The 15,540-nt window shown below is 34.2% G+C and overlaps 2 protein-coding genes and 1 long non-coding RNA gene across 4 annotated transcripts; 1 reads left to right on the top strand and 2 right to left on the bottom strand.

Moving 5' to 3' along the window:
* The first annotated feature begins 277 nt into the window (after positions 1-277).
* Positions 278-2,347, top strand: LOC126708695 (eukaryotic translation initiation factor 5B-like). Of its 2 annotated transcripts, none has more exons than XM_050408566.1 (2): positions 278-438; positions 1,406-2,347. In XM_050408566.1, exon 2 carries the CDS (start codon positions 1,426-1,428, stop codon positions 1,966-1,968), a length of 543 nt encoding a protein of 180 aa, XP_050264523.1. In that variant the 5' UTR covers positions 278-438; positions 1,406-1,425; the 3' UTR covers positions 1,969-2,347. The 2 variants fall into 2 exon arrangements, with proteins under 2 accessions (XP_050264523.1, XP_050264517.1); XM_050408560.1 differs by having other exon boundaries at positions 279-438; positions 1,377-2,347.
* A 3,124-nt stretch (positions 2,348-5,471) lies between these two features.
* Positions 5,472-7,292, bottom strand: LOC126708690 (uncharacterized). Its single transcript, XR_007649210.1, has 2 exons — positions 7,101-7,292; positions 5,472-6,285 (listed from the first exon to the last, which is right to left on the bottom strand). It is a non-coding gene; the product is annotated as an uncharacterized LOC126708690 (long non-coding RNA).
* A 3,163-nt stretch (positions 7,293-10,455) lies between these two features.
* LOC126716160 (serine--tRNA ligase-like) lies at positions 10,456-15,540 on the bottom strand (the record flags this gene model as incomplete). The annotated part of the gene is made up of 7 exons (XM_050417191.1): positions 10,456-10,767; positions 12,946-13,125; positions 13,467-13,650; positions 13,730-13,833; positions 14,125-14,318; positions 15,187-15,292; positions 15,376-15,540. Coding segments are annotated over 7 exons (1,104 nt in total), but the record flags the coding sequence as incomplete, so codon positions are not given.

The raw sequence follows: 15,540 nt of genomic DNA, 5'->3' as shown, positions 1-15,540 counted from the left end.
CGAGACACATAAAAAATATGCAGAAAAAAAACACACACACATACAATAGTGTTTAATTTTTGTGCTCAATAAAAAATAATTAATGGTGTATTTTTTTCATGACAAAAAATAAAATAACATAAAACTATTAAAAAGAGATATCCGTGTCTTTACTTTTTGAAAAAAGAAAAAAGAAAAAAGAAAAAAGAAAAAATTGTATATCAAGCTAAAATTGAATAGGCCCCCTTTAACCAAGTAATCAGCGGCTAGTGATTAAAAAAAAAGTCAAAAATCTGAAAGGTACTCACATGAGCTTGTCCACACCATAATAAACCCCACTCTTCTACAACAACAATATTCAGTATTCACCTTCGCCTCTGTAAACATGAAAGCTAGGGTTTATAGTTTACAAGGAGCCACTTCTTTGCTTCTCTCCCAGCTTCTTCGAAATCGAAAAAGGTTAGCTTTTTACTAATCCTCTGTTGTTATTACAATTCTTGCAATCAAAATCTTTTTTTTTTTTTTTTTGTAAATCGATTTTGTTGTTTTTCATTGTTGGCCTCAATCTAAACCTCAAAATCAGTTTTTTTAATGTTTTTTTCTTGTTTGGTTGTTAAAAAACTTATCTTTTTTTTCTTTTTTTTGATTGCTCTGTGTAGAGACACACACGCTGGGGATTGGTTGTTTAAAGTACAGACTTTGAGTTATAATCTCACTGAACTAACAAAAAAATTGGGGAATAGAATGTGGAACAAAATTTTTGAGTTTAAAGTTAGTTTAGTTTCCAGAAATCAATGAATGGCTCTCAAGTCAATTGGGCCAATTCATTGCACCAAGCTTAGTAGGGCAGAAGGGCTGGATGGTTTTCAACAAGTCTAGATACACAACAAATTTTACAACGGTTAAGGTAGCTAGTTTTGATTGGCGTACAATAAAAGTGGTGGTCCGCTGTGAAAGTGATGTTGCACACTTGCACTAATCACAATTTGAGTGAAAATGGTTCTGGAATTTGTTGTGTCTGTGGTATTGTTGGTTTGTTTTATAGGTAAAATTTAGTTACAGTTCCTTAGGTGTGGAACCTTAGATATCCCAATTAAATTCAACTATGTGGTATCTAACTATTTTATTTTTGAACCCCAACTATGTGATCTTGGAAGCTTTAACTATACACAAGGAACTGCATTGGCCAATGAGTCATATGGTTCAGTTTAATAGGAGAATTTAAGGTAAAACATCTAAAGAAGTGTACCTAAGTTTTCTTCTTGTTTTATTAGGTCCTAATCTGATGACTCATCAAATGTTAAAAAGGATTTGCGTGTGTCTCTAACTCTCACTTTTTATATTATTTTCAGAAACTAAGCCGTGCAAATATTGACTTCCTTTTGTTATAATTGCAGTATTTAAAAAAAATAAATTAATAATCTAGGTCTGCAGCTTTGGTTTGTTATGATGCCAAAAAAGAGTTCTTCTAAAAAGGCTAAGCAAATGCGAGAAAATAATAATGCTGTGGAAGAAGAAAGCCCCTCTCTGGTGACAGAAAAGAGTTCTTCCAAAAAGGCTAAGCAAATGCAAGAAAATAATAATGCTGTAGAAGAAGAAAAACCCTCTCCAGTTACAAAAAAGAGTTCTTCCAAAAAGGCTAAGCAAATGCAAGAAAATAATAATGCTGTGGAAGAAGAAAAACCCTCTTTGGTGCAGAAAAAAGCTGCTAGTGAGATTGATGAAATCTTTTCAGGAAAGAAGAGGAAGAAATCGGAATCTGAAAGGACTGAAAACCCTAATGAAGAAGCAACTGGAAATCCTAAGAAGACTAAGAAAAAGAAGAAGGATAAAGGTTCTAATGATAGCGAGTTCACTGAGCCACCTTCCCGGCCTAGAAAAAAAACAAATGATGGGTTTACTGTTTACACAGAAGAGGAGTTGGGTATCAATAAGGCTGATGCTGGAAGTACCCCATTATGTCCATTTGATTGTTCTTGTTGTTTTTGAGGATACATGCAAAAATCTATTGGGTGAAGTTGCTTCCTTTGATCCAGTGAATCTCTGAGATTTTCATGTAGCCGTGTAACTTTTCATTAGCTATTTTGTTATTATAATTTGAGGGTATTGGTGCACAGCTTTCTTTTGCCTTGTACAATAGAAATAGATTACATTATTTTTTTATCTTATTCAATCAATTTTGTGCTTATGATTAAGCATGTTTCTCAAAGTATGACTTGTTTGAGTCCAAGACATGAATCTTCTTTGTAAGTTTTGAGGAAGAATTCAACGCAGTTTGGAGCCATGTAGTCTATCTGTTAGTCAAACTAATTTTCTTACACATTTAAAGTACAACATTATATAATTATTACATTTTTGCAGTCTTGAATTTATGGTGACAGATATAAATATGGATTTTCATACAACTCAATTGATTCTTATAGTTTCATACTTTCATTTACTTGTGTGATGCACTCACTTTATTGCTTGGCATCTGAAAGCCTTTATTACGTTCTTGCGAAGATGATCTTGGGGATGTCTTGCGACAACTAATATATGCATTGTTGTACATCTGGCTTATACAGGGCTCAATATCATATACTTTTTCTATTTACATCTTTGCCTGATACAGTTGTTCCAATTAGCAGAATAGATGCTTTTTATTTAAATTTTTAATGTCTTATTACCTGTATAATGATGGTTCTGATCTCTTTTGTGGACAATTGCATAATTGAAGTTATTTTGGAGGATGTTGTGCAATTTTTGTAGTTGAAACTAGGGATGTTATCATGACAAAAGTTGCAGTTGACTGATACAGAATTTTATATATTAGCATTGACTCAAAAATTGAAGCTGATTTTTACTCCATTACTATGTAAATAAGAAATTTTGATCTCCTCTGTCCAAAAAAAAAAGAAAAAAAGGTCTTTAGGGACCATTTATGAATTACCTAGCTTGAGTTTCTGAATCAACCCTACGCTTGTGGTATTCAAATTACTTTTGTTGAATCTGGTCATTTTCTTTTGTTGTATCAGCATTTGTAAATCTTAACCGTTGCTGCACTCTCCCCACTGCCATAATTTGAACTCCACTATCATACTCATTTGGGAAAAGGGAAAAACTCTTCCTTCCCGGGGAATAAGACAAGGGGACCCCTTATCCCCGTACATCTTCATTTTGTGTGTGGACTATCTTAGTCAAATGATTGAAGAGAAGTGTAATCAAAAGCTGTGGAATCTGGTGAAGGCATCCAGAAATGGCCAGGCTTTTTCGCACCTTATGTTTGCCAATGATCTTGTTTTATTCGCAAAAGCGGATCTCTCAAATTGTTCTACAATAAGAGATGTCTTGGATGATTTCTGTGATGTGTCGGGTTAAACCATTAGTGATTCCAAGTCTAAGGTTTACTTCTCGCCGAATGTGGATCAAGACACTAGGGAATCCTTGAGCGATATCCTAGGCTTTACGTCTACCCCTAATTTGGGGAAATACCTTGGAATTCCCATCAGGCATCCTAATTCATCTTCTCAAGATTTCAATTTTGTCTTGGATAGGGTGAAGCAGAAATTAGCTGGTTGGAAGGCTAATCTTCTGTCGTTGGCTGGGAGAGCTGTGTTGGTTCAGACTTCTACCTCAACTATCCCAGCTTATACTATGTAGTGTTCCTTTCTTCCAGATCGAATCTTGCAAGGAGTGGATCGTGTGAACAGAAATTTTCTTTGGGGGTCGACTGATTCAGTGAAGAAGATGCATTGGGTGGGTTGGCACAAAGTTACTAAACCAAGATCTGAAGGTGGGCTGGGTTTGCAGACTGCTAAGGGCAGAAATATTGCCTTACTTTCTAAACTTAATTGGCGGTTTCACACGGAGAGTAATTCCCCCTGGGCTCAGGTACTGAGAGCTAAATATTGTACTACCCATAGACTTCAATCTAGGAATGAGAGAAGTCTCCCTTGCTCACGGGTTTGGTTTGCTTTAAAGAAAGGGACTGATACCTTCAATCGGGGAGTCAGGTGGGTGGTTGGTAGCAATAGCAATCTTAAGTTTTGGTCGGATAATTGGACTTCTAAAGGCTCGGTGCGCCAAATGATTCATGGTCCTTTGTCTCTGGCGAATCAGCAGCTGAAAATTCAGGATATTCTCAAGGATGGAATCTGGGACTGGAGTTGCCTATCCTTTGAGATCCCGCAAAACATCAAGTTTATTATCCAAGCCACTCCGTGTGCTCTTAATTCTACTGGTGGAGATAGAATAGCTTGGTCTACCTCGGCCCAAGGTAATTTTGAGCTTAGAAGCGCCTATAAAATTGCTATGGGAGATTTGCATGATGAGGAGTTTCCAGGTAAATGGATTTGGAAAGTGGATATTCTTCCAAGAATCCAAACTTTTGTTTGGCAGTGCTTTCATAATAGCATAGGGGTTAAGGAATGTTTAGTAAAAAGGGGAATGCTTGTAGATGATATCTGCCCCCTTTGTGGAAGAAGTTCTAAAACAATTATTCATGCTTTGAGGGATTGCAGGAAAATTAAACCCGTGTGGATCCAGTTGGGGGTGAGATGGGATGATCGCAATTTCTGGTCTGATGGTCTGCATAAGTGGCTGGAGTTTAACGGAAAAATAGGGAGGTGTCAAGATGGCTACGTTTCCTCTTGGAGAACAACCTTTTTATTTGCCATTTGGTTTATTTGGAAGAGCAGGAACCAGATGGTGTTTAATGGGAAAATTCAAAATCCTAGAATAGCGACAGAGATCATCAACAGAGCCTTGGAATTCACCTGTTGTGCCGCTTCAGTTAGCAATCCCAGTCGAAAGGTGATGAAGCAGATCAGATGGGAAAAGCCTCAGATGGGGTGGTCTAAATTAAATACTGATGGAGCTGCTGGGCCAGGTGTGGACAGGACGGGTTGTGGTGGTATCATTAGAGATGAGCAAGGGCAATGGATCACGAGATTTGCTAGAAGGATTGGTGAGGCAAATAGCTTAACGGCTGAGTTATGGGGACCGCGTGATGGTCTTCAATTATGTTGCTGTAGGAATTTTGATTCAATAGAAGTAGAGATAGATGCTAAAGGTGTTCTAGATGCTTTTCTTAACCCCGATCATGCCAACAATATTGTGTCTCCCATTTTGGAGGACTGCAGAACGTTGATATCCCGGTTTCACCAGATCAGCTTCGAACACTGCTACCGTGAGGTGAATCGGTGTGCGGATAAGTTGGCTAGACTAGGTGCTAATCAATCTTTAGAGTTTATTATTTTCCAAAGTCCGCCTGTGGACATATTATCCTCCCTTGAGGAAGATGCTATTGGGTTGTATTGTTCCAGGCTCTGTCCTGTGATTTCTGGTTTTTAGTTTAATGCTATTCCTCTGATTACCAAAAAAAAAAAGTTTTTTTTTGTTCAAGTATAGCCTTTTCATTTACCTTAATATTTTTTCTTACTTAATAAATATACTTTAGTCCACTTTCCAGCAAAAAGCCAAATAAGCTTATATGTTGACAAACTACACATGCCTTCAGCTAAACCATCTGGGATCTAGTCATTTTCAATATATGTATCTAGCGAATACAGTTGGAGCTCCCTTGTTAATCTGTGTCATATCCAACTCCAGTAAGGTCCTGCATTATCAGGCAGTCTTGCTATGAGTTCCCCTGAACCAAAAGGTGCGAAATCTTCCCGTCATGTGCATTATCAGGCAGTCTTGCTAGTAGCCATTCTTCATGTTCGATGTAGCTTATTGGAGAGAGAGAAACCTGTGTGGCTAGTGGCTACAAGGGCCAAAGGCAAAGAACATTCGATAATTCAATTTAACTCTCATTTCTCGAATGCTATTCGGCTGAAAACATGCTAATTGGCCTTCTTTTAATTTAAATTCAACTCTTTTTAGTTTTTTTGGACAGCTTGTATACTGAATAAGTAGTGATCCCATAGTGATAATTATTAGTGAGGCAAGGAGCATGTAACCCTCATTAATCAATCAATGAAGAATAATCAAATTGATGCCATGTTTCTCTCTCATTCTTTTTCTTTTTTGATGTTAGTGTATGTTTCTCTTTAGTCATTCTTTCTCTTGGTTTGTCGACATACAGGCTTATTTGGCTTCTTACTAATAATAATATAATTACCTTCCAATCCTAGCTCATTTCATATCAAGAACTCCCATCACACACCAAAATTACCTTAACATAAGGTCCATTTGTAGAAATCCAATCGTCAAGAATCATCTTCAATCAATAAGGAAGCCTAACCCATAATTGTGTTCCTTACAACAGTCAGGCGCCATAAGGTTGGTACTATCTGTTGACCGAAAGAAGCTGTAACTGTTCAGCTGACATGATGCAAATATAAATGGAACCAAACAATCAGATCACAAGGAAACGTATGTAATGTTTGGCTAAACAAAAAAATTCAACTCTTGGTATAGGCATAATTAAAGTTTTGTTAAAACTATGTATATAATTTCATCAATCAACTTGTATTACAAATCCAAAAAATAAAAAATTGAAAACCAAGCTAGCTTTAAAATTAAATTTAAAATAGGGTATCGAATATAATGTATAAAATTTAGCTGCTTAAAATTTGAAGGAAACCATGGTAGTAGTGGCAGCCTCCAATCGTGAGCAGTAGATCTTTATAGGCACTATGCAAAAGGTGGATTGTTATGGAATTTACAAACACCCGTGTCTGACTGGAGTGCCATTCATCTATATAATATAATATACCACAAAAAAGACTGAGCTCTCAAAAGACAGTCCAATAATAAAGATTAAAAACGACATCGTTTTAAATTGAAAAGCTAGTTAATGTGTATCACAAATAGGGAGAGTATATATACATATGAAATAAAAATGTAACCAGGAGTATTGTGTCATGAAACAACGGTGAGTTTCAGGGATCTTCCTCCGGTGAGTTTAATATGGGCTCCAAGCGGCAGACAGGTCACCATCAATGGGCCCCCGCTGTTGACTCGATTATGGAGCCCACTTCATTCATTCTTATGATCATAGGTCAGCCACAGAAGTAGCCCAACCCCAAAATTAAAATAGATAAACACACACAATTGCTTGAAATTGAGAAGGTATTTGAAAATTTTGAGGGAAAAAAAAAAAAAAAAAAGAGAAAGTAGTGTTTGTGTTTGATTACCTTCTGGTTGTGGGTCACAAACTGTTAACGAAAATCAAATAAGGATTGAAATTTTGATGAACATTTCGTACAGAGGCTTATTACGATCATTTAGCTAACAGATCGAGCTAAGAAGTGAAGAGATGTGTTATAGGTGGAGGCTGAAAGCAGTAATTTATAATGATTTTGAAGAGAAACCCTAAGGCACGAAGTGTGTTGAATTTACCGAAATGGACAAAGTAAGTAATTCGATTGTGCTAAAAGCCTATGATAAGGCCTGCTATTTAGCTCTCAATGGGCTGTGAAATGTAAACGGGGTCCAAATCCAATTGTGAAATGCAGGTAGCAGGTTCGTCAAACTATGGGAAAGGGGACACTATTAAGGCAAATTAAGCAAATTCATAAATTAAATAAATTCATTTGGAGATTTTTTTTTTTTTAAATCTGACATGGCAGTACAGTTGGCGATTGATGTAGTATGAAAAATCATTTTTTATTCTTTCATTTGACATATCAACTTTTTTCATCCAAGAGAAGAGAACAACATAGATTAAATTGGCACGACATATAAAATGTTAAGGATCAAATTGACACAATTAAAAAGTTAGGTACCAAATTGAAAAATAGTGTAAATGATAGAGACCAATTTTGTAATTTACCTTTTATTTAATTTTGGAATTAATTTTGTTTATTGAGAAAATTAAGATTAGCAAGTTAGTCATGTATCTAAATTCATATTTCATGGAATTGGGTTTTATTAAAGTGGAGCACAATTGATGGAGCATGAAGTGGAGCACAATTGATGAGACAGAAGATTTGGACTCGTTATTAAAACCTACAAGGAGCCTCAATTGTGATTAGCGCAAATGTGACTAACGTTTTTCCTTGGGTCATTACAAAAATAACATGAGTCGACAACTATTTATAATAATAATACTAGTTTTTGAAAGGTAGGAAGGTCTTACCACCCATGAATTCTCGTAAAGCTCCTGGAATCTCAACACCATCCTCCCTCTAGTAGTTCTCAATAATGCAACACATGTTCCTCTTTGTTGTTGTGAGAGTAAAGTTCAACAAGTGTACATATTTCTTTGTCTGCACATTGCTCTACAACAGCACAACATAAAAGCGGGCTAACAGTCATAAATTTGAAAAAGCCATATAATATAAAGAAGTTGAATGCAGTCAATGCTAAAATCATGATATCCGAAAGGAAAAACGTAGGAGGTGTAAATTCGGGATAGTGTGTCGGGTTTTTGTCGTATCAAGGTAAGGTATTTGATTAAATGTCTCAACCAAAACCCGACCCATTTAATAATTGTGTCATGGCTTTTCACCCCTAACTCGACCTATTAATGAAGCGGGTTCACACAACCTGACCCACTTGACACGATTAATAAACAGGTCGTGTTGGGTTGACACGAATGTTACACAATCCATTTCAACCCGCTTAATATTAAATATAACATCCATATAGAAATAAGTTGTTTTGAAATCTTGAAAGTAATGCATACACTTCAAGTTTTTAACCCACATTCAAAATAATATAGTTTAACAAAATATTGGGCATGTTTAATAGCGGTTTTCAAATATTGTTGATCAAAATGATGTGAAAAATGTTATTTAAAAAGTGTTTTGAAGTTTGGTACTGTATTTCAAATAACATATTTTAAAATGTAAAAAAAAATAATTTTATGTTTGGTATGTGCAATTGTTTTTAGAAAAACTAGTCGCAAACTCATGCAATGCATAAGAATAAATAATTATTTCATATTGTAATATAATATATAATTTTTTCTCTAAAATTTGTTGAAGATAATTTGTTCTTCCTAAAAATTAAACAATTTCTATTCAGTCCAATCAGGTCTACTTCGGTGCAATTTGGTCCATTCGATCAATTTCAATCCCCTTCAATCCATTATAGACTAATTGGACCTTGAATTGATTCCTTTTTGTAGATTGCCTTTTTAAGTTTATCTCAAAAATTCATTTTTTACCTAAATTTTTGAGTTGAAAAGCATATAAATTTATTATATTTGGGCTAAACTCTTGATGATACCCATTTTTGCAAATTTGCACCTGAGGGCTCAATAAGAAAAATAGGCCCAAATTGACTCAAGGAGATGGGTTAAGGCATAGAAATTTGGTCGTGTACCAAAGGCCCGAAGAGAAGAAATTAAAAGTGTCAGTAGGCCCAACCCAATATGGCAAACCCAAGAAGTCCATGAGGAAGAAAGCCCAATAAAAAATAAGGCCCAAAGGCACACCAAAAAGACCAAAGAAACAAAGAAAATAGATAAAAGTTTAGACTTACATTGTAGCTAAAATTTATCCTACATTTTATTGACATGTTTGAAAGCCTAAAGGGCCTATTAGAAATGGAAAATGCTAAAGGTATTATTCGAAGCTTACAACTTGACATTGCAATGAATGTGATTGGTGGGTTTTAACACCTCATAAATGAATTTAGAATTCTCTAATTAGTGTCAAGTTAGTTTGTTCAAATTATAAAGATTACTTTTAATGAAGTTATAACTATCTAATTTTTTATGCCTTTGTGTCAATTGTTCTTAAAGCAACTAAACATGAAGACGAATATCATATTTTAAATCTATTAATTATTATTACATTAGGTCTACTTTGACTATTCTAACTAATATGTCGAGGATCCATAGTTAATCCCAAAATTTTGGGACTAAAGCTTTATTTGTAGGTGTTGATGATGATGAAGAATTGATGATAGAGTATAGCCTTATAGTGGAAAATTCATCCATATCTAACAGGTGATGAATTTAAATTATTTGGACTAGCAGACATATATATTACAACACCGAGCTTTCTCCAAGTTTTTGTTCAAAATATTTCCGATAAATTGTTTGTTTCTAACCTAGTTTTATTAACAAACTATCGCATTTGTTCGTATAATCTACCTTTTTTTGTCTATATCGCGTTTCCATTCTTCTGACCTGGTAGTCTCTACAGTTTGAATAGGACATCAACTCTCTGTAAGTCTAAGATGCAAGAAACCATGCCTCCAAATCATACTTCTTTGAACCATGCCATCAATTACAATTTTCAGATTAAAGTTTAGTTGGAAAACAAAACCTTTGAATCGCTTCATAAAGTGCAAGGTAGAGCGTGACCGAAAAATTTTTAGGTGACTTCAGTAAAGCTTTAAGTCTTATAGGTTTTTTAGTTGTTTTTATTTCGCTTTAGATTTTACAGTATTTGCAGATTATTTTTAAATTGTGGATTTTAGATATTGTAAAAGGTTTATTAAGTGCATTGTTTATTTGGAGTTTCATTTAATTTTTAAATTAATTAAGTTTACTGAGATATGTAACATTAGCAAGTTAGTTATGTATCTAAATTCATGTTTCATGGAACTGGATTTTATTAACTACAATGAGTCTAAATTGTGACTAGTCTTTTTGAGGTATAGCACAAATATGACTAGTGCTTTTCATTGGGTCATTACAAAAATAGCTCAAGTTTGCAACTAATTATAATAATAATACTAGTTCTTGAAAGGTAGGAAGGTCTTTCCACCCATAAATTCTTGTAAAGCTTCTGGAATCTCAACACCATCCTCCCTTTGGTAGTTCTCAATAATGCAGCACATGGTCCTCTCTGTTGCTATGAGAGTAGAGTTCAACAAGTGTACATATTTCTTTGTCTGCTCATTGCTCTGCAACAACACAAAATAAAAGCGGGCTAACAGTCATAAATTTGAAAAAACCATATAATATAAAGAAGTTGAATGCAGTCGATGCTAAAATCATGATATCCGAAAGGAAAAAGGTGGGGTTAATGTTGTGTCGAGGTAAGGTTTCTCGATTAAATGCCTCAACCTGAACCCGACCCATTTAATAATTGTGCCATAGCTCTTCAACCCTAACCCAACCTATTAATGAAGCAGGTTGACATGATCTAACCCACTTGACACACTTAATAAACAAGTTGGGTTAGGTTGACACAAATGTGACACAACTCATTTTAACCTACTTGATATTAAATATAACATCCATATAGAAATAAGTCATCCTTACATCCCAAAAGTAATGCACACACTTTAAGTTTTCAATCCACATTCAAAATAACATAGTTTAACAAAAATATAAGGCCTGTTTAGTAGCGGTTTTCAAGTATTGTTGTTCAAAATGATATGAAATATGTTATTTAAAAAGTATTGTGAAAACACATGTTTAAAATACTCATTAAGTAAAAAATGTGTTTGATATCATATTTCAAATAACATATTTTAAAATGTAAAAAAACATAATTGTATATTTGGTATGTGTACATGTTTTTAGAAAAATCTATCGCAAACTCACGCAATGCATGAGAATAAATAATTATTTCTAACTGTAATATCATGTATAATTTTTTCTCTTTAATTTGTTGAAGATAATTTGTTCTTCCTAAAAATTAAACAATTTCTATTCGGTCCAATTTGGTCCAGTTAAGTCTACCTCGATGCTATTTGGTCCATTTGATCAATTTCAATCCCCTTCAATCCATTGTAGACTAATTAGACCGTAATTTTTTTTTTTTTTTTGTAGATTTTTTTTTAAAATTAAGCTCAAAAATTCATTTTTTTTCTTAATTTTTGAACTGAAAAATATGAAAAATTTATTATCTTTAGGCTAAACTCTTTTTAATACCCATTTTTGCCAATTCGAACCCGAAGGCTCACTAAGAAAAATAGGCCCCAGTTGACTAAGGAAATGGGTTAAGGCATAGAAATTGGGTCTTGTCCCAAAGGCCCGAAGAGAGAAGAAATTAAAAGTATCAGTAAGCCCAACCCAATATGGCAAACCCAAGAAGTCCATGAGGAAAACCCAATAAAAAGTAAGGCCTAAAGGCACACCAAAAAGACCAAAGAAACAAAGAAAATAGATAAAAATTTAGACTTACATTGTACCTAAACTTTATCCTACAATTTATTGACATGTTTGGAAGCATAAAGGGCCTATTAGAAATGAAAAATGCTAAAGGTATCATACAAAGCTTACAACTTGACATTACAATGAATATGATTGGAGGGTTTTAACACCTCATAACTGAATTTTGAATTGTCTCTAATTAGTGTCAAGTTAGTTTGTTTAAATGATAAAGATTACTTTTAATGAAGTTAAAACTGTTTAATTTTTTATGCCTTTTGTGTCAACTGTTCTTAAAGCAACTAAACATGAAGACGGATATCATATTTTAAATCTATTAATTATTATTACATAAGGCCTACTCTAACAAATATGTCGAGGATTCATAGTCAACCCAAAATTTTGAGACTAAAGCTTTATTTGTAGTTGTTGATGATGATGAAGAATTAATGATATAATCTTATAGAGGAAAATTCATCCATATCTAACAGGTGATGAATTTAAATTATTTGGACTAGCAGACATATATATTACAACACCCTCCAAGTTTTTGTTCAAAATATTTCCGATAAATTGTTTGTTTTTAACCTAGTTTCATTAACACACTCAAAATTGCTGTTGATAGAGGATTCCAGTTCAGTAAACACAAATAAGGCCTACTCTAACAAATATGTCGAGGATTCATAGTCAACCCAAAATTTTGAGACTAAGGCTTTATTTGTAGTTGTTGATGATGATGAAGAATTAATGATATAATCTTATAGAGGAAAATTCATCCATATCTAACAGGTGATGAATTTAAATTATTTGGACTAGCAGACATATATATTACAACACCCTCCAAGTTTTTGTTCAAAATATTTCCGATAAATTGTTTGTTTTTAACCTAGTTTCATTAACACACTCAAAATTGCTGTTGATAGAGGATTCCAGTTCAGTAAACACAAATAAATGGGAAGTGATAAAGAGTTCATATGATCTACCTTTTTCTGTCCATATCGCGTTTCCATTCTTCTTGCCTGATAGTCTGTACAGTTTGAACAGGACACCAGCTCTCTGTAAGTCTGAGATGCAGGAAACCATGCCTCCAAATCATACTTCTTTGAAGCTGCATCATTCAGAGCACCAGAAACGATAGAAACAACTTGATAGGGGAGGTTTAGCTGAAACATGGAAAATTAAATTAGATTCAGAGAGCGAAAAGCAGGAGGAATTCATATATAGGACCTCATGTTTCTCCTACATGAAATGTGGAGAGGAGAAGAGTCCACCAATACACAAAGCATACCACTATGTCTTGACTTAAACACAAATTTCCATGCAAAATACACAAACATAACCGCATTCTTAACTTGGAAAGAGATAGATATTGACCATCAAAAATTGTCCTTGGATCACCGATATCATGTGGCATGAACAAAGCTAACCTACTCAATAATATCCTACTCAAGGAGTCTTAGAACATTAAGGAAATTAAAAATGATGAAAGGAAAATTCAACACACCATCTTGTAGAAATCTTCAGAGTTTTTGAGCATTTCCTCATGCATGGCCCAAGATTCATCATTATCAGGGCTGGTAATACAAAACTGCTCCACCTTCTCAAACTGATGAACTCTGAATATTCCCAGAGTATCTCGACCATGTGCACCAGCCTCTTTACGGAAGCAAGACGAATATCCAGCATACCTGGGGAAAATTTGAATTATTTATGAGCAAAAGGCTACTTTCTAGTCATAGGAACAAGCTTCAGGAAGAATATTACAACCTTATTGGTAGCTCAGAAGGATGGATCCAATCATCCAAATGATACGCACAAAGCGGCTGTTCGGCAGTAGCAATCAGATATTTGTCATCTCCCTCACCTGTTACCTATTAAATGACAACCACTTCAGTTAGCTCATGTACCTGTACACAAGATGGAGGAAAAGAAATTGAATAAAGATTTTATGATGTCAGACCCTCCCAGGTTCCCACACTTTCTCAACCATTTTCTTTTCTTGATAATTACTACCATTAAAAATGAGTGCGTAAAAAGTACATAAGAGGTCACAAAAGTTAAAACAAGAACAGAGAAAGAAGAAAAGCAAAAAAAATTGCTAGAAACCAACAAGTCAAAGAAAGAAAGACAAGGGAATATTTTCAACAATTTAAAAATATTACCTTGTAAAGCTCTTCATCAAATTGTGCTAATTGAGCACACCTAGCCATGACCTCTTTTCTCATGAAGAATGGAGTATGCAATAATGTAAATCCCCTTTTCTCCAAAAAATCAAGACCAAAGTTAATAAGAGCTTGATTAAGACGCACGCCATCTCCTTTCAAATAGAAGCCTCTGCCTCCAGCTATATCGGCACCTATAGTTCACGCATATTGGGGATAGTAATTAAACCAAATTAACATCATCCTGAGCTAACACAAGCATGTATCTGTTGAGATTGTTTTAGTGATACAAAGCCTAGCAATTTGTCTACAAAGGAGTAATAAATACAAGCAGTAGAAGTGAAAGGACAATAAATGTGTAAAGATACTGAGTAGGTGTAAAGATACTTGGAATGGCCAAGGAATATGATTTACACCTTTATCTTTTTCTCACTGAGTATGAATTACACAAAGTTACAAACTCAGTAAGTTTACCACAATACATAAGTTAAAGTGCAAAAGTAATTTGAAGCAACTAACCCACTATACTGAGTATAAACCAGTAGTTCAGGTTGAATTGAACAAGAATATATTTAACTGTTGTCTGATTACAGATTCATATATTTTAGTAACCATATTTCAGAAGCATAACAACTTTACTTATTTATAAAAGTACAGATACTAAACGTGAGAACTGATCAAGCTAGAATGAATAATTTCAGACAATTCAACCTAGATATAGGAGCTTTTCTACTTATTTAGTTTTTTCTTGTAGAGAAGTGAGCAGAGACGTGTTTTGATTTTTCAAAAAAATTCATGAAGCAAATATGTTTTGCATTTTCATTTGATCAAAAAATTAGATTTCTGCAACCACATGGCACCCAAAAAAAATGTAATCAGGTGAATCAATATAGATTTAGAGTCTATTTATTGAATTAAAAATGCAGATTTAGATTAATGTTGTGAATTGAAACCCAATTAATGCTCCAATCAAGTTATAACATGTTAAGTACACCACAAGATGTTCAATATAAGAAAACCATCGTGCTTTCAAGCTTTGAACAAAAGTAGTTTCCTCAATACCTTTCTTTAAATCTGCAATTCCAAGGAGCTTAATAAGATCAACATGATTCTTTAGTTTTGGCTCCAATCTTTTCTCACCCCATGCTCGAATCACCTCATTATTTGCCTGCAATACATGTTACAAATTCACAATTCAGAATAAGCATTAGATACAATAAAAAAAGAAATGAAATTTTCCAACTCCTATACCTCGTCATCGCTGATTGGAACTGAATCATGAACAATATTACCAATTAATAGCAATTTTGAATTCAAATTTTGTAAAACTTCCCGAACTTCAGCTTCTTTCTCTACTGCTGACCTCTTATTCTCCTCTGTAGTTTTTATCATCTCAGAGGCATCTTCACCTGCCTT

The sequence above is a fragment of the Quercus robur genome, chromosome 2 (assembly GCF_932294415.1).
Source record: "Quercus robur chromosome 2, dhQueRobu3.1, whole genome shotgun sequence".
Classification (NCBI taxonomy): domain Eukaryota; kingdom Viridiplantae; phylum Streptophyta; class Magnoliopsida; order Fagales; family Fagaceae; genus Quercus; species Quercus robur.
The sequence above is the reverse complement of the archived record's forward strand: the minus strand, read 5'-3'. Positions and strand labels throughout refer to the sequence as shown.

Bases quoted from the DNA above. Each gene is read 5' to 3' on its own strand.
- LOC126708695 (XM_050408566.1), top strand. From the start codon at position 1,426: ATGATGCCAAAAAAGAGTTCTTCTAAAAAGGCTAAGCAAATGCGAGAA.